The sequence below is a fragment of the Lepidochelys kempii genome, chromosome 25 (genome assembly GCF_965140285.1).
Source record: "Lepidochelys kempii isolate rLepKem1 chromosome 25, rLepKem1.hap1, whole genome shotgun sequence".
Lineage (NCBI taxonomy): Eukaryota > Metazoa > Chordata > Testudines > Cheloniidae > Lepidochelys > Lepidochelys kempii.
The window spans coordinates 9459303-9482212 of record NC_136404.1 but is presented as its reverse complement, the minus strand read 5'-3'; the positions used below and the strand labels follow the sequence as shown (position 1 = coordinate 9482212).

The 22910-nt window shown below is 52.6% G+C and overlaps 1 protein-coding gene across 2 annotated transcripts in view; it reads left to right on the top strand.

The window, feature by feature from the left end:
* The window catches only part of LOC140903232 (uncharacterized), a 232189-nt gene extending 210113 nt beyond the window's left edge, over positions 1–22076 (top strand). For both annotated transcript variants that reach the window (XM_073324186.2, XM_073324184.2), the window contains 7 exons: positions 7500–7702; positions 10132–10218; positions 13864–14089; positions 16995–17140; positions 19604–19720; positions 20183–20404; positions 21928–22076. In XM_073324186.2, the coding sequence (XP_073180287.2) occupies positions 10135–10218; positions 13864–14089; positions 16995–17140; positions 19604–19720; positions 20183–20401 (792 nt within the window). In that variant the 5' untranslated portion in view covers positions 7500–7702; positions 10132–10134 and the 3' untranslated portion in view covers positions 20402–20404; positions 21928–22076. The remainder of the gene's footprint in view (positions 1–7499; positions 7703–10131; positions 10219–13863; positions 14090–16994; positions 17141–19603; positions 19721–20182; positions 20405–21927) is intronic.
* Positions 22077–22910: the final 834 nt, after the last annotated feature.

Here is a 22910-nt window from a genome sequence, read left to right as displayed (position 1 = left end):
TGCCGAGCTCTTGTGAAAATCCGGGCAGACGTGTCACACTGAAGGGGTGTGGTGTCTATACTGTGGGCAATGCAGCTTTCTTGCAGCTCGTGTGGGTGCCAGAGCAGTGAAGCTACTGTAACATGCACTTCCATGCGGGCTGTACAAGCCCACCCAGGACCCCGGTAATTCGTCAGCTGAACCCCGAGCTGCCATGGCTTCGGTGCTCCAGCACCAGAGTTAGCTAGATTAAAGATAGCCCGGGTATGTCTACACTAGCTGCAATCACCCCCCACAAAATTCTGCTGAGCTATGGCCAAGTGTGGATGGGGAATCGCTAAGACCAATGCTTGTGGGGTCAGAAATGGGTAATTAGCCAGATCTTCTCCTGTCTGTACCTATGGGGGGGTTGCAAGCTGATGTATTATGATCATGATGAGTAATAAATTATTCATTGTTACTATAATTATTGTTTATCTCAATGTTTCAGTACAGCCCTTTGCTGCATTATCCAAGCAGCTGGCTGCCTCTGTTTAAAAGAAAAGGAGGACTTGTGTTGCACCTTAGAGACTAACCAATTTATTTGAGCATGAGCTTTCGTGAGCTACAGCTCACTTCATCGGATGCATTCAGTGGAAAATACAATGGGGAGATTTATATACACAGAGAATATGAAACAATACCTCCTCCCACCCCACTCTCCTGCTGGTAATAGCTTATCTAAAGTGATCATCAAATTGATCATCAAGTGCTGGAAATGGCCCAACTTGATGATCACTTTAGATAAGCTATTACCAGAAGGAGAGTGGGGTGGGAGGAGGTATTGTTTCATGGTCTCTGTGTATATAATGTCTGCTGCAGTTTCCACGGTATGCATCCGATGAAGTGAGCTGTAGCTCACGAAAGCTTATGCTCAAATAAATTGGTTAGTCTCTAAGGTGCCACAAGTCCTCCTGTTCTTTTTGCGAATACAGACTAACACGGCTGTTACTCTGAAACCTGTTTAAAAGGAGTGGGTTTTTGCCGAAGACAAAGAGAATATGTTCCTATAACTCACAGAGACACACTGTGTTTGGGAGAGAGGCTTCTTTTATGCATGCTGGTCTGGAGAGACTCTTGTGGACAGGCTGCCAGAGACACAGAGACTTTTAGCTGCAAAAGCAACTTTGCTTTGCCCTGCTCTGCTGTAGGGAACATTCCCATACCTTCCAATGCAAGCTTTTTGCTTGGCTGGTGACGATTTCTCTTGTGTCCATCTAGGTGCACTTATTTTTAGTGATCTTTTAGCTTGTGATTTTCTTTTTAGACCCCACTCTAGAAAATCCAGAATCAATAGGTGAGTCTTCTTCCATGCCCTACTCTAATAGCCCTTTATTTTTCATCATCCTTTGTCCTTCTCTAGGGACTTTCATCCAAGGAACTCAAAATGTTTTATGAGCAAGAATGAATTAAGCCTTACAACCCACTCAGAAACCAGAGAATTTTATTATCCCAATTTTGTACAAGAGGCACAAAGCAGCTCTTGGGTAGGGTGACCAGATAGCAAATGTAAAAAATCCGGACGGGGGTGGGGGATAATAGGTGCCTACATAAGAAAAAGCTCCCAAAATCAGGACTGTCCCTATAAAATCAGGACATCTGGTCACCCTACTCTTGGGAGTTTAGCAAGATCACGCAGTGAGAGAGTAGCAGAGCAGAGACCAGAAACCCTAGCTCCCGGGCCCGGGCTTTAACCACTATATACAGTGCACCAAGGAGTTCAGTGGGACTGCCCCCTTCTGAACCAGCCGGGAATTGGGCCCACGGGCTGCCTTGGAATACTGTACATGCTGACTTGGCTGTGCGTATCTGAGGCCCCATGAGTGCAGAAACTCTCTGAGGCCTGTTTCATTCACAAGGGCTGAAGCTGAACACAGGTTATATTGAGCACGCAGCACTTTATTGAACCCTGTGGACTGCTCTGTCCATGCGGCTGAGTTGCGTCCAGCCGAACTCCCAGCATTCCCTGTTCCACTGGTGTCCAGTCAAGAACAGTCCCTCCGGGGAGGTGATTCCCATTGATCATGATACAAGGTCCAGACGTTCCTTATTGCAGAACATGAGTGGAGGATGCAATGTTCATTTACAGAGAACCAACATGCTTCCCCCCATTTTCAGACCCAAATTTGTCCTGAGGCACCTTGGCATCAGTGTGGAACACCCCTGCTATTGTACATCCAGTGCCTATTCTCTGGATCAGTCTGTTCTCCACTGATGTCCACCGGACAAGACATACACACTTGGCATTGGCCTAAATCTTCTCCCGCCCAAGTCAGGGCAACCTTAACCCTCTGTAAGGCACTGGTGAGGCCACATCTGGAGTATTGCGTCCAGTTTTGGGGCCGCCCGCTCCCTACAGAAAGGATGTGGACAAATTGGAGAGAGTCCAGCAGAGGGCAAAGAAAATGATTAGGGGGCTGGGGCACATGACTTACGAGGAGAGACGGAGGGAACTGGGCTTATTTAGTCTGCAGAAGAGAAGAGTGAGGGAGGGATTTGATAGCATCCTTCAACTACCTGACGGGGGGTTCCAAAGAGGATGGAGCTCGGCTGTTCTCAGTGGTGGCAGATGACAGAACAAGGAGCAATGGTCTCAAGTTGCAGTGGGAGAGGTCTAGGTTGGATATTAGGAAACACTATTTCACCAGGAGGGTGGTGAAGCACTGGAATGGGTTCCCTAGAGAGGTGGTGGAATCTGTATCCTTAAGGTTTTTAAGGCCCGTCTTGACAAAGCCCTGGCTGGGATGATTTAGTTGGGGATTGGTCCTGCTTTGAGCAGGGGGTTGGACTAGATGGCCTCCTGAGGTCCCTTCCAACCCTAATCTTCTATGATTCTATGACTTCAGTGGGAACAGAGTTAGGGTAACACTGTGCGCGCTTGAAAATCCTACCAACAGCCCCAACATTAGTGAAGGTGTGACCCTGCGAGGGGTACTGCTCAGGGTTATGGGCCTACTTGGAGGGCTACCTCGGCTGCTTCTGTTTTGGTTCAGTCCATGCATCTTCTTAATCAGTGTGAAGTAACTTTATTTTAGGTGAGTTTCGCTGTGCTGGTGTGATGGCCGCCTCTCTGGCCCGCACCCAAGGATTGAACTGGGGCCTCCACAGATGAAAGAATGAGCTGAAGAATAAGACACTAGAATTGGGGCGCTAACAACTCATCTCCTCCATGGGTCGGCACAGAGTTGGGGTGACCGGTAGCTCCCACCCTTCAGTGAGCCAAGAGCCAGATGCAGCACAATAGACCCGACAAAGGGAAACTGTCAGGCTAATGGTGAGATACCAGCTGACATACAAGCCCCACCCCCCTACTAAAATCAGAACAAAGAGACCAGTTCAGGGGTTGGTTGGATTCTTCTGAGTTGGTTACTTGAAAAGCTCATCAAAGCCCCCCCCCCCCCCCCTCGCCTGGAGCAAGTAGAGAAGCATAGTCATCCCCCACCAGCCTGCTGCATGGTGATGTGAGGTTGTCTTGGTTAAGGGACACGGAGAGCGAGGATCAACTCCCAGCACTGCACAAGCTTCCTGGGTGACCTTGGGCAAGTCACTTCGGCACCCGAGGAGTCCCAGTGACCTCAAAGACACATGTGGGAATGAGGCACCGTCACAGGGTGGGCTCACCACTAGGGGCGCCTCCTCCTGGCTGCTCTGGGGATTAGCTCCTGCCAGGGCCCCCTTCCGCTGCCACTGCACGCCGTACTCTTTCAGTCTCCACAACTCCAGCTGCTCTTTCTTCATGGCCTGGCTGAAGGGCCAAGTCACTAAGCATGTTTCCTCCTTCCAGGGAGTCAAAGACTTCTCCAATGAACATGCTCAGGCAGGCCCAGACGATGCCACTTCCCCAGCGGCTGGTAGGGGAACTTGGGCCCACCCTCTACTCCAGGGTCCAGCTCAGGGACCCTCTAGTCAGCAGCCAAGGTCTGCACCCTCCTGAACCTTACAGCCTTCTCCCTGAGCCTTTCCTTACCTTCTGGCTCTCCCCCATTCTGGGTTTGCCAGCCCCACAACTCCCTCCGACAAGGGAGTGACTGTAGGCTATCTGCCTCTGTAGCCCAAACTCCCATCTCCCTGGGAGTGACTGTAGGCTACCTACCTCTGTAGCCCAAATGCCCATCTCCCTGGGACTGACTGCAGACCCCTTCCCTACAACCTCCCTTTTGCTGCCAATTTCCTGTCTTTATAGTCCCAGCCCAGCTTGTTCCTCCTCAGGGACATTTACTTAGCCACTTGATTCCCCTCAGCAGCGGCTAGTGGGGGGGAATTATCCCTCTTCTCAATCTACATTAACCCTTTCCAGGCAAGTGTGGGGTAACCCCCCTCACAGGTACCTGGATCTCATTGCCTTTCAGTGTCACGGGGTGGGGACATTTTGTGCCTCTGGGATTTGTCGGAGCCGGGGCTCAATCTCTCTGGGTTGCCCAGCAGTAAAAGGAAGATGGTAACAATTCTTCTCCACCACGTTTTCTTTAGGTCTTCAGGGCAGGGACCGCATGTGTTTTAAGAACACAGTGGGGCCCTGATCTCGGCTGCGGCCATGAGGCGTCACCGCAATATAAATAAATAATAATATCTGCCGCGAATTGGCGGATACTCAAACTGTGCTTAGAATGTGAGGCGCAGGAAAGCCATTGTGGTACCGGAGGGGAACTTTACTGGCCAGTGTCTTATTCGCTAGCAGTTCAGCCTACAGAATAGCCTATGAGTCTCAGTCTCATTCCAGGTGTTGGATTTAGCGTGGGGTTGGTGTCCTGGGACATACAGGAGGTCAGACGACATGATCTGCTGGCCCCTTCTGGCCTTACCCTCTGAAATTTAGCGCACTTCTAGCATCCCTTGTGCTTTCCCCACCGTGCTGAGGTTGGAAAATATTCCCCTTCTCACCCTAAGTTCTAAAGAAATGGAAAATTTGCCAGCCAGCATCAGGGGCTAAAAGCGTATTCTGCCAGTGGGTTTTGCATTCAGCCAACAGGAGGGCAAGGGGTTTTTAGAACACGACTCTCTTTTCTTCTACTGAGACCGTAGCATCGTTTTCAAAGGGACCCGCTGTACAGTGCGAGGCACAGCCATCACGTGGAAGGGAATTTGAGTTGGCGCAAAAATACTTTATTGATACACAAATGCCAGGACAGACACTAAGGGAGAAAAGGCACTTGCGCACAGAGGAAAAGTCTCCACCTTTATATAGATACACGGCATTGCAATCAAATCTACCGCCCCCTTGGGCTGCAGCACTGTACCTGGGCTGCACACTACAACAACAACAAGGAGAGAAGATATCTCCCTACACAGGACTCACCCCTCACACTGAAGAGAATCTCAGTGAACTGCTAGCAGTGTAGGGCCTATGACCCTCAGTGGAGCAGTTCGGATTACCCCCCTCCCCCAGCAGAAGGCAGCAGTGCACACACTTCAGCCAGCTCCTTGCACCATTTTCACATTTGTGGGTAGAGTAAAATGTCCAGAGCTCTTGTGTTTATGTCCAGAAGCCCAGCCACAGGGTAGAATTTCATGGCATTGAGGAATACACCCCAGAGTAGACCCTGCTTCCCAGGCGCTGCTACACAAGATCAGTGGAGAGGAAAATGTCTATGTTTGAGATGTCTGAGATGTGCAAAGTGCTTCTTCAGGACCCTTTGGAAAAAGTTCCTCTTGGTGGTGGCAGGGAGCTCTGGGCTGGAGTAGCTCCTCTGACAGGCAGTTTCTAAGGGCAGAGATTTCTGCTTGCCTTCTGTGTCCTCTGCCTCTCCTCTCCCCAGCACATCTGTGATCTGTCTTCTTCCGGGCAAGCGGGGCCTGGCTGGTCGATCACAGCCCTGCCTCCCTTTTCTACCCTTGCAACTGGGCTGCTGAGAACCGTGCAGCCTGCAGTCTCTCAAGCAGCCACTCCTCCAAGAGCGACCGGCTGCATGGGCGATGGGTGCCGCGGGGTCTCAGCAGTTTCCCGGCTGCTCCTGGGTGACAGGGTGTTTCTTGGCACCAGGGCACCTGGAGAAAGCTAAGTCCAAGCGGAAAAACAAGGCCTCCTCGTTGGTCACTTGGGGGCTCTCCCCCAGGGTGACAAAACCATAAGGGGTGGTGATCTTGGGCAAGTGGGGCAGGGACAGGGCTGCCCGGGTGACAGGGTCTGGCATATCCTCCACCTGGGCAGCCAGCTCTGCACTGGAGCAGCACGGCACGGAGCCCCGGAGGGCACGCCCGTTCTTCATGGTGGGGTCTGAGCTGCTCCTCCTGGCCTTCTGCTCGGGCTGCCCCAGGCCTGGCCTCCACAGCTGCTCCTTCCCCTTGCTGAAGAGCCTGTGGTCCTCCTGGATGGCCAGCGAGGGGATGATGAACTGTGGGATGCGGTCGGGTGTCACCACGTAAGTGAAGATGTCTCGGGCGCATTTGCCACGGGGGGAGCTCCAGCAGAGCCTCGCGGGATCCCAGACAGACATCTCCAGCCGGAAGATAAACTGGCTCCTCTCCTCCGTGCCTGGCAGCCAGGTGCTTAGTTCCCCAGCTCCATGGAGCAGCCTCCTCTAATTTGTACTCTCCACCGAGCCCGGATTGCTCCCCCCTCAGTGACGCTCCGTGATGACTATTGCCAGACAGCCAGGGCTGCACCTGCTCTCCCTGAACAAGAGATTATTCATCAGCTGACCCATTCAAAGCAGAGCAGGGGAGAGAGGAGGGGAGAGGAGGGGACACCCAGCCCCCTAACCTCAGCTCCCGCTCGCCTTCTCAAGTGGAGCCTGTCTAGGGGCCGCTTACATAGGTGGGTTCCTGCCACCGCTTGGAGAAGAGCAGAGGGGAATTCTTCGTCCAAGAAGCAAGGCGCCGGAGCAGGTGCTGTCCCCGGGGGCTGCGGGGCATTCGGCAAGTGGAGAGCACTTGGCTGCAAGATACAAAGGGGGGGGAAATCAATCAATAGAGCATTGGCTTTTCCAGGGCTGAGTCCCATAGGCATAAGGTATGGGGAGCAAGGGGGGCAGTGTATGTTGATAGCAAGAAGTAAATGCTTGTCTAAGGGTCAGATCACTTGTCTGTCTTTCTTTCTTTTTTCTTTTTCTTTTTCTTTTTCTTCCCTTCACACTTCCACGTTAACATTCAGGCCAGGTAGGATCTCTAGCACATTTAGTTACAAAGCCACTGCTCTGCGAACATTTGGCCCAGAAACCCCAGCTAGTATCTTTGCTGTTATTCATTCCTTATTCAATTTTAATTGCTTCTTTTCAGCAACTCCTTGTATTTCTCTCCCTATATGCAGGGCCGGAGGGGCCGAGGCCTCTCTGCAGGGGGGGCAGTTCTCACTCCAGAGATGAGGAGCTGTCTCAACCATCACTGAATCCGACAAAGCCACAAAATATTCATTCATGAATGACTTGGGGGGGGGGCAGCCATGCAGTTACAGTGGTGTGGCCCCATCGGTGTGGGAGCCTATAGAGAGACCTTGAAATCATTCCCAAAGGGTGCGGGTCTTTTATCCTTCTCTCCCTGCACAGAGGCGGAGGTGGAGATGCAGAATGGCACTGCCCTGTGAAGGTCCCCGCGGGAGAGGGTTTGCTAATGAAGCCTGCTCTGGGAACAGCTGCAGAAAGGCTGCGATACATCTGTTCTGGCACTTGAACCAGAGTGAAGAACGGGGAGAAGCAAGCGGTCTCGATTGCTGCACTACACTGTGTTTACCAGCTTCCGGCTGAACGGGGTAACCAGGGGTCGCTGGTCCCTCCTCCCAGCACCGTCCAGCTGAATCCGCCCTAATAAAGACCTGTCTGCTGTATTGTTACTCGCTTTTATTCCGTCCCATTAGCTCCACTTCCTTGCGGGCGACCTTTCGAGTGCAGACGGCGCTTTCCAGAGGACTGAGTTCCCAAGACTGCTCACTAGAGGCCCTCTGGGTTTCAGTGAGAGCAGGCCCTCAGCTGGGACCCCACCCCAGTGCAGAGGAAATAAGAACTGGCCTAAATTTGTGCCCCAGATTGAAACGAAGGGGAGGTCTGCACTGCGATCAGAGGTGAGACTGCAGCCCCCCCGGACGTACCCGAGTTCGCTTTGATCTAGCAGCGAGGGCGCGGCTGCATGGGGGAGTCCGTACACAGGGCTCTGGGTGGAGCTGTACAAGCTTCACTGCGGATGTTCTTCAAGCTAGCTAGATCCAGGTGTGTAGTACGTCTACACATGTTGCAGTCATGCCCCTGTCTGCGGTGTAAACATACCTTCAGTCTGAACCTCCATTCAATTCACCCAGGCAAAAACGTGCCCATTCCCTTTGATGCATCTTGAGCTGAGCTGGGCTGGCAGCAGAGCAGCGGGAATGACCCCATGGGGACAGCTGCCCTTGGGGAAGTTCCAGATGGGCTCAGATCCCTCTGAACTGTTTGGCTAGGACCCCGGTGTGGGAAGTGTCAAACACCGCTGGCTTGCACTCCGCGTTTCAGATAAGCTCCGCTAAGCCCCAGAATTCTAGGTTGCTTGACTTAAATCTTTCCAGGGTTACCCCTCTCGAGCTGCAGTGTCCATCTGGAGAAAGGAAGGGGCGTAACAACACCCCCCTGTTAATATAATAGCACACTGTGAGGTGGGGTCCTGCTCCTCACCTCCTCCATGTGGCCTGCAGCTTTTGTGGGACTCAGCATGGCAGCGTCTGGGAGGTTAGCTGAGTGGGAGGATAAAGTGAGGCTCAGACCTTCTTTGCCTTCCCCACCCTGAAAAGTAGAAGCTGTAGAAACATCACTATCCCAAAGTGTATTTTAATTGATGTGTCAGAATCCAACACGTGGTCTTGGCACCCTCCCCCAGCAAGGGCCCGTGGTTCGCCCCTAGCCCACAGATCCTCTTGCGGCACTCACATCCCATCTGTGCCCTTTGGCCAGCTGCCCTTTGGGGCTAATGATCCTTGCTGGAGATACTGATGCTTCTGTTCTCCCCCCGTTGTTGGTCTTGTCTACTTCAATTGTCCCTCAGCACCGCCCACCCCAAAGGTTCAAAAAATCATAAGTCAGCCCCTCCTGAAACCACGAGACTTTAAAATATAATACCTCGGGAGGTTCTTTGCCTTCTGCTTTCTCAGCCTTTAGGTTGCACCCAGGCCACGTTTTCAAGCAATTTCTGCAATCTGAGAGCTAGAAATTTATTTTACCTATAGAAAAGCTGAGATTTTCGCCCATCACATGCATCCAGGAGCTGGGGCTTTAAGAAAAACACCAAGTATCGTGATAAAGTCACAGACCTTGCCAACACAGGTGTCTATAGAGCGCCTAGCACGGTGTGACCCTGATCTCAGCTGGGGTCCAAGCCAAAGCCTCATTCTCCCCATTCTAGCGCCCTTCACGGGCAGGGGAATTGGTACTGGCCTTGGTAGTCACAGTAATCGCACAGAGAAAAACCCTTGTGGTACAATTGCCCAGTTTCAGCTGGGCATATAATCAACTCCAGGCCCTACCTGGAAAGGGCCCCCATGAATTCATATTCCACAGTCACTGCAACAGCACCACCCAATGGCCCGATTTGCAAAGGTATTTAGGTGCCTAAAAATCCAGGCTGTCAATCCCACTAGGTGCCTATCTGCATCTTTAAGCACCTAAACACCTTTAAAAATCTGGCCCCAATTCTCCAGCCTCCTGCATCTTGTGTGGTTATTCGCCCCAGTGGGAAGTTGGTGTGAAACGCCAGCGGCTCACAAACCTGGCATCACCTGGGGGAAATGCCCACACAAAGAGCAGAGCGCCAGTGAATCCAGCCCAAAGCACATCCCCAGGGAGCCCTGATCTCCATGCTCCCAGGAGAAGTCCCCTAAGGCCACTCCCTCAGCTGGGGAAGCTCTGCCCTGCAATGAGGCAAAGCCTGCAGGGAGCTGTGCTGATTGAGTCTGGCAGCTCATCATCACAATGCAGAGCAGCTGGGTCAGAACCAATATGTAGCTAATGTGCTGGGGGGGTAAGGCCAAGCCAGGCTTCTGTCTCCTCTAGCCTGTCACTTGTCTTACAGCAGTAAATTGAGTCCATGGCCCCCCAGGCCAGCCCAGAGAAAAGAGAGCTCCCTCAGGTGACAGGGGCCAGGTTCCCTGGGAGGCAACGGGCAAGGTATGGGGGTGGGGTCTGGCTCTTCTAACTACCCTTCTCTCTCTGGGTTTAGGAGATGCCAGCTGTCCAGACAGACTCTGAATCCTCACTTGCCAGGTTCTTCCACCAAATTGCTCGGCTGGGGCTCTTCACTTCCCTGGTAAGTAACCCCCCACCAGCGGCAGTGCTGGGTGAATCTGAGCTGGGGGCTTGCCTGGTTTTAGGCCCTGTAGCTTCTCCCCCACCATGTTCCTCTTTGCTCCTGCAGCTTTTCACCTCTTCGCCCCTCCCCCTTGGTGCAGCAGTCCTCATGCCACCCCCTTGCTTTGTGCTCTAGTCCCTACCCAGCTGAGACATTAAGGGTTTGCTTTAACGACTGTCTTGTGCCTGGCTGGGCTGTGGGAAGTTGTCTGCACTCCTGCCTTATGGCCACGAGAAGTTACTGTGGTATCTGCTGGGTAGGTGGCCTGGCGCTGACAGCTTGCTCCCTGGGATATAACCGGACTGGGAGTACGCCTCCACCCCTGTTTACTGCGGCAGTTTTCCATTCAGACTCCCGCACTGAGCGCCTACCCGGCAGAGCTGCCAAGTTCAGGCCCCAGCCCTGACCCTGCTCTGGGTAGATTGTACCGGTTGTGGGACCGAGCCTATGGTATGTTAACGAACTTGCCTGTGTAATGCTGGGCTCCTGGGTAGGTTGTCACAGTGACTGGCACCCAGGACTTCTCCACCGCTTAAGCGAAAAGACCTGGCTCTGTTAGCCAAGGCTCACCCACTTCCATCTCTGACCCAGCCTCCATTAAAGGGGGACAGCTCTGCACTAAGTGGGGTCCCTCTGCCGATTACATCTTTCAACATGTGTGAAATATCTCCTGGGGTGCGGGACAAAACTTGACTGCCATGGCTCAGACCTGGGTTGCTCCTGGATTATAGAGGCCCCATTTTGTGCAAGACCCTGTGATGCCAACTTGCCAATAAGCTTGTACAAGAGCTGAGACAAACAGCTACATCAGTGTCCACTTCCGTTGGAAACAATACTTTGGATTAGTGCTGGGGAAAGGTGTCTGAGCCCCTGAGTTAAGTCTCATAGAATATCAGGGTTGGAAGGGACCTCAGGAGGTCACCTAGTCCAACCCCCTGCTCAAAGCAGGACCAATCTCCAATTTTTACCCCAGATTCCTAATTGGCCCCCTCAAGGATTGAACTCACAACCCTGGGTTTAGCAGGCCAATGCTCAAACTACTGAGCTATCCCTCCCCCCCCCGCCCCCCTGTTGCTCTAGATGGTAGCAGGAGCAGGGCAAAGACACAAGGCCTGAGGCAGTGACAAGGTGAAGTGCACCAACGCGTGGCTGGTGTTCACTAGAACTGGTGAGACCAGGGCCTGTGCTTTCCTGGCTCCCAGCCCAGTGCTCTTCCCCCAGAGCATCTTCCGGTGGGGAAGCCTTGCATCCTGTGATGTTGTCCCTGAGTGGACATGCCTGAGTGGCCCACATATGCAGACACTCTGCCCATCCCCTTGTTGGGGTGTGCTTCCTGCCTTGGCCTGGCATTACCAGAGCTCTTCCTGCACAGCCTTCGTTCTTGGTGACCGCCGTTCTCCTCTGGGCTCTGCCACCGTGTGGTGGCCGGCGGTAACCTCCCTGCAGGCTGGCAGCACTTGGTGCACATGACATGTGTCTGAGCTGGGGGCCTGGCTCGTCCCAGGCCCAGCCAACCGCCAGCCTGTGGCTCTGCCCACTTCCTCCTGCAAAGTGTCCCCCGCCTCCTGTTCTGGGAAAGGGGAGCCCTTGCTGGGTCAGGCAGTGAAATAGGTCCCTCTAGAGCCATCTTGCCAAGGCACGGGGCGGCTGGAGTAGCTAGTCCAATGGTACGTCTACACTGGACTTGGAGGTGTAATTCCCAGCTTGCAATCGAGCTAGCCCACTGGGAATAGTGGTGTAGCCATGGTAGTACAAAGGGCGGGGGCACCCTGAGTCCAGTCCCACCTGAAACCCTAGGTACTTACTGGGTGCCCAGCCCTGCCCACCCTCCAGGACCCACAGCTACACTGCTCCTGTTAGTGCACTGGCTCCATCAGAACTGGTGTGTGAATGCCTTGGTGTTCTGCAGTTACACCCTCCGGCACCAGTGTAGACGCACCCAAAGTGCTCCACCTGATCACGTGCAGAGCCTGTGTCCATCCCCACTGAACAGCAAGTGGGGCTGCCCTGTTGAGATTTCAACAATACCCTCCCCCACGGGCCAGACGCCTGGTCCTGCTGGGTCTGAGCCCTGTTCGCAGGATGCCTGGGTCCATCCAGCCCTGCCCCGGGCATGCAATGGCTGGGATTTTCAAATGCATTTGTCACGCAGGGACAAAAATCCATCCGAAGTCAAGGGGATGGTGCGCCTAGCCCCCCTAGGGCAGCTCTGCTCTGGAAAGTGTCGGTGAGGGCTGGCTCTCTCTGGAGAAAGAGCTATACCAGTAAAGTCCTTGCTGAAGACCACAGCACCAACAGAAGTCCTCCTGTGTCAGTATAAGCTGCATCCACGCTAGATGGGGCTGGCTCGCATAGCAGGACTGGTGAAACTTCTCTAGTGAACTGGACCGTAAATACTTCTGACCACCTCCCCACCCCCATGGCTCTGGCCAGGAGGGCAAGTGAGCCTGTGGGATGGCACGGGTCTGATCAGCCAGCTCCTTCCATGGGGCGCCCATGAGGCTTCACGTACCCCGCAGCCAACCTTGCTCTCCACAGGCCGGTCGTGAGCAGTCCGAAAAGGCAGCTGGCCCCCTGCCACGTTCACTTGGGCACTCACTGGCCCAGGCTCGGCTACTAGCGCTTCCAACAGCAGCGTGGGTCCTGGTGACTCTTTGGTGGGGGCAGGGGGAAGGCAGCTACCACCTGTAATGAACAAGGCCTCTCTGACCTGCCCAGGCCCCATCCCCAGGGTGCGCTCCCTGGATGACGTTATTACAAACACCTCCCTACACCCAGCCGATCGAAGCGAGGAGTGGGGAAGAGGTTACAGGTGCGGTGGCTTGGCCGGGGAGAAGAAGAAACTATCGCCCATGCCTCCCCACCCTGCTTCCCTTCCCGCAGCCGTCCAGGGACCCTCCGCCGTCAGAACTAAACTGAGAGCAGGGAGAGCTGACCCCTTCCTATCGTCCAGCTTCTGGGAGGGGGGCTAGGGGTATAAGTAGCCCAGGCAGGGCTTAATTTGTGCCAGAGCTTGGCAGTTCATGGCCCCGGCACCTCTAGGCTTGCTGCTCTAGTTATGGAAGTGAAAAAATTGATTGTGCCCCAGCCCCTCTGGCGTTACAAATTAAGCCCTGAGCCCCTGGGACTCGGTGGAGAGAGGAAGTCATGAACATGCCAAACGGGAAGCCTCTAAGCCCCTCGCCTTTCTCCCCCAGCTGCTAGAAACTAGTCCTTCATCGCGGAAGGGTGCCCTGCAAAAATGACACTGAAACGAATGAAATGTAGCGAGCCAGAGCAATAAGTGCTTCCTAAGAGCAACTCCACAGTGCCTTCTTGCAATAATCCCTTAGGGGGCTGGGCACTGCATCTCCCGTGTTCGATTGCAGCTCTGCCAGTGGCTTGCTGAGCTTCGTTAATCTCTATGCCCTGTGCAACACTCCTCGGCCGTAGAAAGGGCTTGGCAGATGGATGGCAGTGAGCCTTGCTGGTTAAAGCCCTAGGATCAGCAATGAGTGAGGTGGTAGGACTCGAACCAACTAGGCCCAGCCTGCAATGATGGGGGGCGGATTTTACAACTCAAGTTATTTGAACGCTTTCTGATAGTCTAACTCGTGTTCTCAGGTCCGGCTTCTCCACAAGATTTCGGCCTGGGGTGGCTCCTCTCTCCCTGTGGAGAACATTGGCAGCCAGGACTATCACGCCCCTTCCCCTGACAGGCCTGTGCGGCGCGCCAAGAAGCGTCTTGGCAGACTGGCACACCTCCTGTTCGCCATCATCCCCTCCAGGTTCCAGCGTGCCCTTGGCTACCTGCCGGCAGACAGCATGGGTCAGAGCGGGATCCCTGAGGGTAAGAACTCTCCGTGATGCAGAACTAAGCAGTGGATGGGTGAGCAGCCTGGATCTGCAGAGCGTAAGGTGGGCGTGCATCAGGCCTGGCACATGCGTGCTGAGTCGCTGCTCCTGGGGCACGAACCGTCGGGCGGAATGGCCCATGCTGCAGGGAAAATGCTCTCCTGGCTTCCTTTAGGTACCTGGTGTGAGAGACCTGAAAGGGGCTGGATTTCCCAAGAGCTGGAGTCTTACGTTGAGTACCCACACCCAGAGTCACTGGGCAGCCCTTTAAAACTGTGGTCCTGACCTTCCTGGGGGCGAAAGGGGAGGTGTTTGGCTGCCTCTGCCTGGCAAGCTTGTAGAGAGAACCTTGCCACAGGTCCCACAGGGTGAGCTGGTAGACGAGCCCTGCAGGCCAGGGGCTCCCAGCAATGATCTCTGCTGTAATATCTGAATGAATCCTTGGAGATTCAACTATAGAACTCCAGTTGAGCTGGTCTGGCCCCCGTGGCTGGGAGCTGCCAATCATCTTAGCACCGGTCCCCTTCCCTGTTCCCTGCAGCACTCCTCCCTCCTCTTCTGGTCCTGCGTAGACTACATGACAAAACGGTGTGCTGGCTTAATAGTGGTGACCCTCCAAATGGGGCTAGGCTGAGGCCACAGATACTTGGCCCTCCTGCTCCCAGGTGGGATTTGAACTGACATCTGCAAATGTGAGGGCTAGTTCCTCAAATCAGAAAATGTCCTGGCCCCAATCCACCTTCTCCCGAATAACCACTGCTTCCTATGGGCTGACTGCTGGAGGAACAGTCAGGCTAAGCTAACGCCGCAAGTGGCTCACTTTACATCTGTCGGCAAGCTTGGAGTTAAGTCACCTCTCCTCCAGGTAGGAATCTGTTTGCTTAAAACCCTCACGGGCTCCCCTGGCTGGTACTAGGACCTACATACGTTTCCCTGTTGCTGGTTGGATAAAGTGGCAGCTCACTCCTGACTAGCTAGGAGACTCTGTGAGACCCTCCTGCAAGAGGAAGGGTGACCCACAGCAGAGGAGCAGAGCTGGATTTTTTAGGCAAGGCTGGAGCACTGGGCCTATGAGTCATGCAGCTAGTGTCCGGCTCTCCCAGAAGACATTAGTCTAGCTTTGCTGCTCATGTTGCATGGAAATGCCACTGCCAGCTAATGGGACTCAACGCTAAGCTGCCTAAATTATGCAAGCAAGACCCTCCCCTTCATTGTATGTGAAAAGTAGAAGGGGAGTTAAGGCTTGAAACCTGGACTTCAGCTCCAGAAACACGGGCATCCTTTCCTTGAGCTCAAGCTTTTAATACACTAATGATCTTGAAAAGAGGGCAAGGAGTGAGGGGGATAAAATTTCCATTAGGCTGGAGAAGACCGAGGGAACCTAACCCAGGCAGGGGAATGAATAGCACAGTGCGGGGTGGAAGCTGGCATTGACAGATGCCAGCTGATGCATCATTCAGATTCTTTTTCAGTATCTGAGAGGGTCCTAAGTAACTGTAATGACTTGGAGAGGAGCCGGGTGTCACAGCAGACAGGTCTCTGCTGAACGTGCAGAGGCAGGGGTGGAAAAAAGTTAACTTAATAATTCTGCATAGGGAATAAGTTAAAGCAGTGGTTCTCAAACTTCTGTACTGGTGACCCCTTTCACATAACAAGCCTCTGTCTGCAACACCCCCCTTAAACTTATTAAAAAGTTTTTAAATTTATAACGCCATTATAAATGCTGGAGGCAACGTAGAGTTTGGGGTGGAGGTTGACAGCTCGCGCCCCCCCCCCACGTAATAACCTTGTGACCCCCTGAGGGGGTCCCAATCCCCAGTTTGAGAACCCCTGAGCTAGAGAGCCCCTGAAAACCTTTTCTAAATCAATGCCTGTACTCCTGGCATCTTGAGAGTTCTTGGTCACCCAGTCTCAGAGCAGAACGAGAGGGGCTTCAGAGATGAGTAACAAATTATCAGAGGCCTGGAAAGGCTTCTGTATGCGTGAAAAGATGTGGGATGTGTAGTTTAGGGAGAAGATGGGCTATAGATCCAAAAAATGAGTGCTATCAAGGTCAGTCTTGAGCACCTACTTACTTGGCTCGTAACCAAAAACAAGGGACCATTCAACGCAATTACGAGGCAACACTTTAACGCTGGTAAATAAAACTACTTTTTTAACATTGGGCGTAACTAGCCTGTGACAATGACATTGTGGCAATAACTCTAGAGTCTAATGAATTTTGTTATCTATCATATCAGATATAAGCCATCCTGCTTCAGGAGGGAATCCAATCTCTAGCTGCCTCCGATTAGGAGGAGGATGTTCTTATGCTCAAGCAAATGGTTCTAGAGTTGCCCAGAAGTGGGTGTCTTGCACTTCCCTGTGGAGCAGCTAGTACAGGCTGCCATCCAATAGGATGCTGGATGAGATGAACCCTGGTTTGGCAATTCTTTGTTCCAGATTTCCCAGGAGCACATCTCTCCCAGCCCTTCCCATGCTGCTCCATCCTTGTGGAGACTGACTGCTCCTGGCTCTGACTGTTCTCCCAAAGCCAGCAAAAGAGTTGGGTCAAGCCTCTGATTAAGGGGGAAGGGAACCAACAAAGGCTTCCCAAAAAGCAGGGGCCAGGGCAGGAGGGAGACTAGCTGCCAGTCCAACACTGAGCCAAGACATGCCTGAGCTGTGTCTCCGCCTCCTAGCCAGGACCCAGCATCTTGAGGTCCAGCCATCACCTGGGTGAAGCTATCCGAACATGGCTGGCCTGTTAGTCACATGGCAAACCTGCTAGGCTATCCCTACTCTGGAGCATCTGGGGTCTGTGCCTGTCCTCTGGGAGAGCAGACTTAGGCAGTGGTGACCCTTGCCTCCATGGGGTACGTGCTCTGATACTACCTGCGCTGTTTGTGGCTTTCTTGCAGAGATCCAGAAAAGTCCAGTCAAGCCCTCCGGCAAAGGGAGCAAAAGGAAACAAGATGACGTGGCTCTGGAGGAGCATCAGTCCTGGGTGGAGATCTTGCAGCAAGAGCTGCCAGAGGAGGATGAGGCTGAAGACCCTACCTATGAGGTATGACGCACTTGCTGTTTGGCAGAGCCAGTCCCTGGGTGCTGGGTTATGCAGAACCACGGCATAGCTCCAGTGCACTGTTAACACTGCTGTGTTTGCCCATGATGCTCTCTCCCTTTCCGAGCACTGAGATCTCCTCTGCTCTCTCCCTTTCCGAGCACTGAGATCTCCTCTGCTCTCTCCCTGCTGGGGGCAAGTGGACTGCTGCAAAGCATGCAACGCTTCCAGACAGCAGGAGGTGGCTTATGCAACGAGCCATCAGACGGGGGCCTGGCAGGTCTACCAGCTGCATCCCTCGCTGAGCCATGGGCAGTACATGGGCTGGATTCAGTAGATGTGAGGTCCTTTTGTTTTCAGTTTTTTCTGAGTTTGTTTTTTTTAAAAAAAAAAAAAAAAAACCTCCTGGATTTTACAAAAGCCATTTGACTTTTACTGATTGGCACTTCAGGGGCCAGAACTCCCTGGACCCAGCCGCCTGCTCCAGAGGGAGAGATGGTGGCTTGCTAACCGCCAGCTTTCCTTCCAGAGCAGGGAAATGGGTCAGAAGTACCAGCATGACGAGTGCCACGGTACGGACTGCGGTCGATCCCACGTCAACCATGTGCACGTTACCAGTTTTAGACCTAGTATGGGTAGTTCTCTGCCTTCAAAGCAAATGAGCATTGGTGTCCTACTTTTCATGCTAAAATGAGTCAAATGAAAAAACCATATCTCACTACACTTCAGAATAAGGCGTTTTTGAAAGCTTTTTAAAGAGATTTACAGAGAAAACTGCAACGTTCATTTTATGCAGTGGTTTTGAACCTCTTTTGAGTGTGGTGTGTGTGTGGGTTTTTGGTGGTTTTTACTTTTAAGTTTTGTAATAAACACTTATAGCTTCTCAGGAAAACTTTGTTTTGTTTAAAGGGCCTCTGGTATCCAGAGGTGGTCTGCTCCTCCCCTGGCAGATGCATCTAGTAATAATGCCCTAACTAGAAGGGGTGAGACTAGTGTCTGCTCTGTATTGCAAAGCTGGGACCTCTGGGAGCTTAACTTCCCCTCGCCGGTGTCATCTGCATAACGTGTCAAGGTTCCTTCCCCACTCTGAACTCAAGGGTACAGATGTGGGGACCTACATGAAAAAACCCCTAAGCTTATTTTTACCAGCTTAGGTTAAAACTTCCAAGGTACAAACTATTTTACCTTTTTGCCCCTGGACTTTTATTGCTGCCACCAGGCATCTAACAAATATATAACAGGGAAAGAGCCTGCTTGGAAATGTCTTTTCCCCCCAAAAATCCTCCCAAAACCTACACCCCCTTTCCTGGGGAAGGCTTGATAAAAATCCTCACCAATTTGCATAGGTGAACACAGACCCAAACCCTTGGATCTTAAGAACAATGAAGAATCAATCAGGTTCTTAAAAGAAGAATTTTAATTGAAGAAAAAGTAAAAGAATCACTCTGTAAAATCGGGATGGTAAATACCTTACAGGGTAATCGGATTCAAAACATAGAGAATCCCTCTAGGCAAAACCTTAAGTTACAAAAAGACACAAACAGGAATATCCATTCCCTTCAGCACCGCTTATTTTATCAGCCATTTAAACAAAACCGAATCTAACGCATATCTAACTAGATTGCTTATTAGCCCTTTACAGGAGTTCTGACCTGCATTCCTGCTCTGGTCCCAGCAAAAGACAACACAGATGGAGAACCTTTGTTTTCCCCCTCCCATCCCCCAGCTTTGAAAGTATCTTGTCTCCTCATTGGTCATTTTGGTCAGGTGCCAGCGAGGTTGTCTTAGCTTCTTAACCCTTTACAAGTGAAAGGGTTTTTCCTCGGGCCAGGAGGATTTAAAGGTGGTTAGTCTTCCCTTTATATTTGACAATATGTCTGTTGCATTTGGCTACGGAAATGAGGCCATCGAACACGGACAGGCCATGATGATGAGTGTAGAGGTGGTATTGGCCCATGTGAGCCTATATTAGGGTGCTTACTCCCAATAGGGCTATTGGACTATGAGCGTCTCCAAACAGGAACTGTCCACCTGAGTGTCTGGGAAATGTCTGGCAGACCGTGGAGGCTGTTATAAAGCCTTTTGCCCAGTAGATGCATCTGTGCTGAGTTCTATCTGGACAGATCCTTGTTGTATTCTCCCCCCCCACCCCTTCCCTGTGTTGTCAAGCCCTGGCTCACCAAGGGGGCTGGGGAGGGGCAGATTCTGGAAGCACAAAGGGCAACTAGTCAGCGCCCACCAAAAGCCAAAGGGACTTGAGCACCTAACTGCCCTTTGCACCCTTCCCCAGTCCTCATCCCCCCTTTAAAGGGAGTCTGCCCCCTTTGCTGCTTCTGTGGGGAGAGCAGCAGGCTCCTGCTGGAGCATTGTCCTCTGCTCTAGGGCTTGCTGCTGCTCCTCATCTTCCTTGGTATAGTTTGGCACAAAGCTTGTCCTCACCAGCACGGACCTCCTTCCCTCTTGCAGCAGACTCAATCAGAGACGGACAGCGAGGAATACAGGTCCCAGAACGACACAGAGACCGACCTGGAGTTTGAAGAGAAAGACGGGGTCCTGGTGCTGAAGGCATCACCGAGTCTGCAGGTAAGTAAGCCCCTCTTGATGGCCATCAGGATCACACAAGGGGACAAGCAAGGCCCCTTGTGTAGGGACTCTACAAGTGTCCATGTGATTAACTGCAACTGAGCTGCAGCTTTGATGAATTATCTTGTCTTATGCTTAGCTGTGGGAGAGCATAATGATGGCACTGGACCAAAGCATGGATGCTCCTAACGGCCACTTCACCAAAGTAAACCAAGCAAGATGTGGGTTTATGGAGCCAGCAGCAGCTGCAATGAGCCAGTTCTCTGTAGCTGTTCCAGCTGCTAGTATATCTGTTACGACAGGGCTGGGGGAGGCATAATCTCCTCTCACCACAACGCTTTAGAGTGGGTTTAGTCTGACTCTCCTGAGCCCCAGGTGCAAACCCCAGTGTTGATGTAACTGCCCAATTCTTGGTGCCGGCTCCACTCTGGGCTACCAGACTCTGTGCCCTTGACTCCGCAGGGGACTCTGGATGGAGAGAACATGCTGGCTGCAGCCAGCAGCCATGCCCTGGAGCAGCAGGCTGCGGCGAGCAGCAGTGGTGGGGATGCCCTGGAGCAGCAGGCTGCGGCGAGCAGCAGTGGTGGGGATGCCCTGGAGCAGCAGGCTGCGGCGAGCAGCAGTGGTGGGGATGCCCTGGAGCAGCAGGCTGCGGCGAGCAGCAGTGGTGGGTTGAAGTGATTGGTAAGGATGTGTCTCCCGTGCACACAGTTACTTTCTCCTGGGGCAAGGGGGGATGGGTCTGCGCACACAGGGGCGCATTTCCCAGTACTGTGAGCCCTATAGGATGTTTTCCCTTCCCCTGGCTGCCCTGCAAAGGCAGGTGGGTGATGGGGGCTTGGACACTTCCTTTTCCAGGTCCTAAACTCCCAGCTGCTGAAACGGCTGGCTCCACTGAGGGCCTGAGCCACCACATCTGCTGAGCAAGGCCCTGGTGCCAGCTGTTGAACAGCTGTTAGCAGTGCCTCAAGCTAGTGGGGTGGTTCTACTGAAGGAAGGTCAAGAGCCTCACTCATCCGATCCATTCAGGTGAGTGCCAGGCAATGGGGAATCTGGCCAGAGGAGATGGTGTAGGCCCACTTGAGCATCAGGTGAGAGAGGAAAGCCATGCAGAACTGTGCTCAGTGTTCCTGCAGGGACCAGAGTCCAGGCTCCAAGGCCCAGTTCTGCAATAGTCACTCTGACCTTGGCCAATTCCCATCAACCCCTTTTGCTTCCATGACTTTCCCCATGGGGATAATCCTTAGACACTCAAGCCTTCCATCCCAGTGCAGGAGATACTTGGATGAAAGGCCCCTAACCTAGGAGAGGACTCTGAGTGGCTGTGCAGGTCCCAAACTTCCTGTGCCCACTAAAGCAGCTTGTTCCCATACACTGGACTGGCTTCCAGTGCTTCGTATTAACTTCTCTTGAAAGCACTAGTGACTCTGGTAAATTTAGATGTGACTGTATCCAACCTATTTAAAGCCCTAGTTCCTGAATGATCCATTGACCACCAGTGTCCTGCAGAGGACTTGCGGGTGGCTGGGCCAGCTGGCTGGTCACATGGTCCTATGCCCTCCATATCCACCTGCTAAGTTATGTTAAGACAGCTAAACATGCTGGATGCTCTGCCTGTAGGCAAAGGTCGTAGATGCTAAAGCTGCTATTCCCTCACCAGTGGAAAGAGGCAGCCCAATCACAGGTAGGAGGGCAGGCTCCCAAGCAGTGATCAAAGAATGATCCATGCACCAAAGTTTGGAGATGCCTGGCTTAAAGGATTACGAAACACCAAGCCTGTGCTTACCACCACCTCTTGTTTCCATCAGCAACTGACTGCAGCTCGCTCTGTCTGAACTTGACCAGGGCTGTTAGAACTTTGGCCATATTGGGGTCACCTGATCTGAGCTCTTCCATCTAGAGTATTAGTGAGAATCAGGACCTCTTGTGAGGTCACTTAACTTCCCTGCCTGCTCCCTCTAGCTGGCAGACCTAATTATCCCAAAAGCTGCAACCTGCAGTGTTGGTATTGGATGAAGTATTGGCCTCAGGCTTCCAGAGGTGCAGAGTGCTCCCAGTGAAATAGGTGGGGTTTGCTGGTGCTTGGCATCTCTGAAAATCAGGCCGTTACTGTGTAAAGCTCTTACCACACTGTGCAGCACAGTATCTGTTGCTGATCTCGGCCCGTGCATGAACTGGAATAACTCTTCTTTCCCCTTACCTCCTAGGATAAATGGGGCCCCTTGACTCCTGGACCAAGTTTCTATTTTTTCCATAGTGGCTGCTGTGGCTTTGAAATGCGTGCTTCTCACCGAGCCAACTTTGCCCTGTGACTGTGGATTAAACTGTCTTATAAAATGCAATGTTAATATTTTGGAACCTGTGATAATAAACCTTTTTTCCATGTAATTTCAAAAGCAGTTTGGCTCTTCTCTGCCCCAGAGCTTGGCTGGCTCAGTAGCTGGGAAACAGAAGGTGGGGGGGGGGGGTCACTGCTGTAGTTCGGTCTTGGGGTACAAAGCTGGGCTCTCTGCAAATAACTAGATGGTAGCACTTTAAACCACAGCAACAACCCCCCTCTTTCACGATGGGTCCCAGCCCATGTTTGGCAGAAGAATGGCAATGCTGTCCTCTGAATATCTCAGTTCATCCCTCCGTCCAGCACAAGGGGCAGTTCAGCAGATGGAAAGGGACTTCTACCTTCTCTGGGACTGCTCTGCACCAGCATGGCTAGTTCAAAGATGCTGCAGAGCAATGATGAATTGGGGCCCTCTGCCTCCAGAGCTGTCCAGGCAGCAGCGGCAAGGCCCCTGCTGGGGCACTGTGTCCAGTCCTGATGTGAAAACCCTACAGTGGAGCTCCAACATGGTGAGGGTCCTGACATTAACTCTCTAGAAAACCGGCCTTACAGTGGGAGACTTCAACTCCATAGTTCAGGCACATTATCAAAGAGCAGGCTAAGAGGTGACTTCAAGAGTCTAGAAGTACCTCCAGAGAGCTGAAAAGATGCTCTGGTTCAACTGAACAAAGTGGGCTTGATACAGGGATGTCATGGTGAAATTCTCTGGCCTGTGACCAGCAGTAGCGCGGGCTAGGAGTCTGTCATGTGCTCAACTTAATTCTTGCCGACAGTAGGAGGGTGCAGCTGGTTTAGTTACACTGACAAAACCATCTTGTGTGGCTGCAGTGATACTGGTAGAAAAGCTATGCT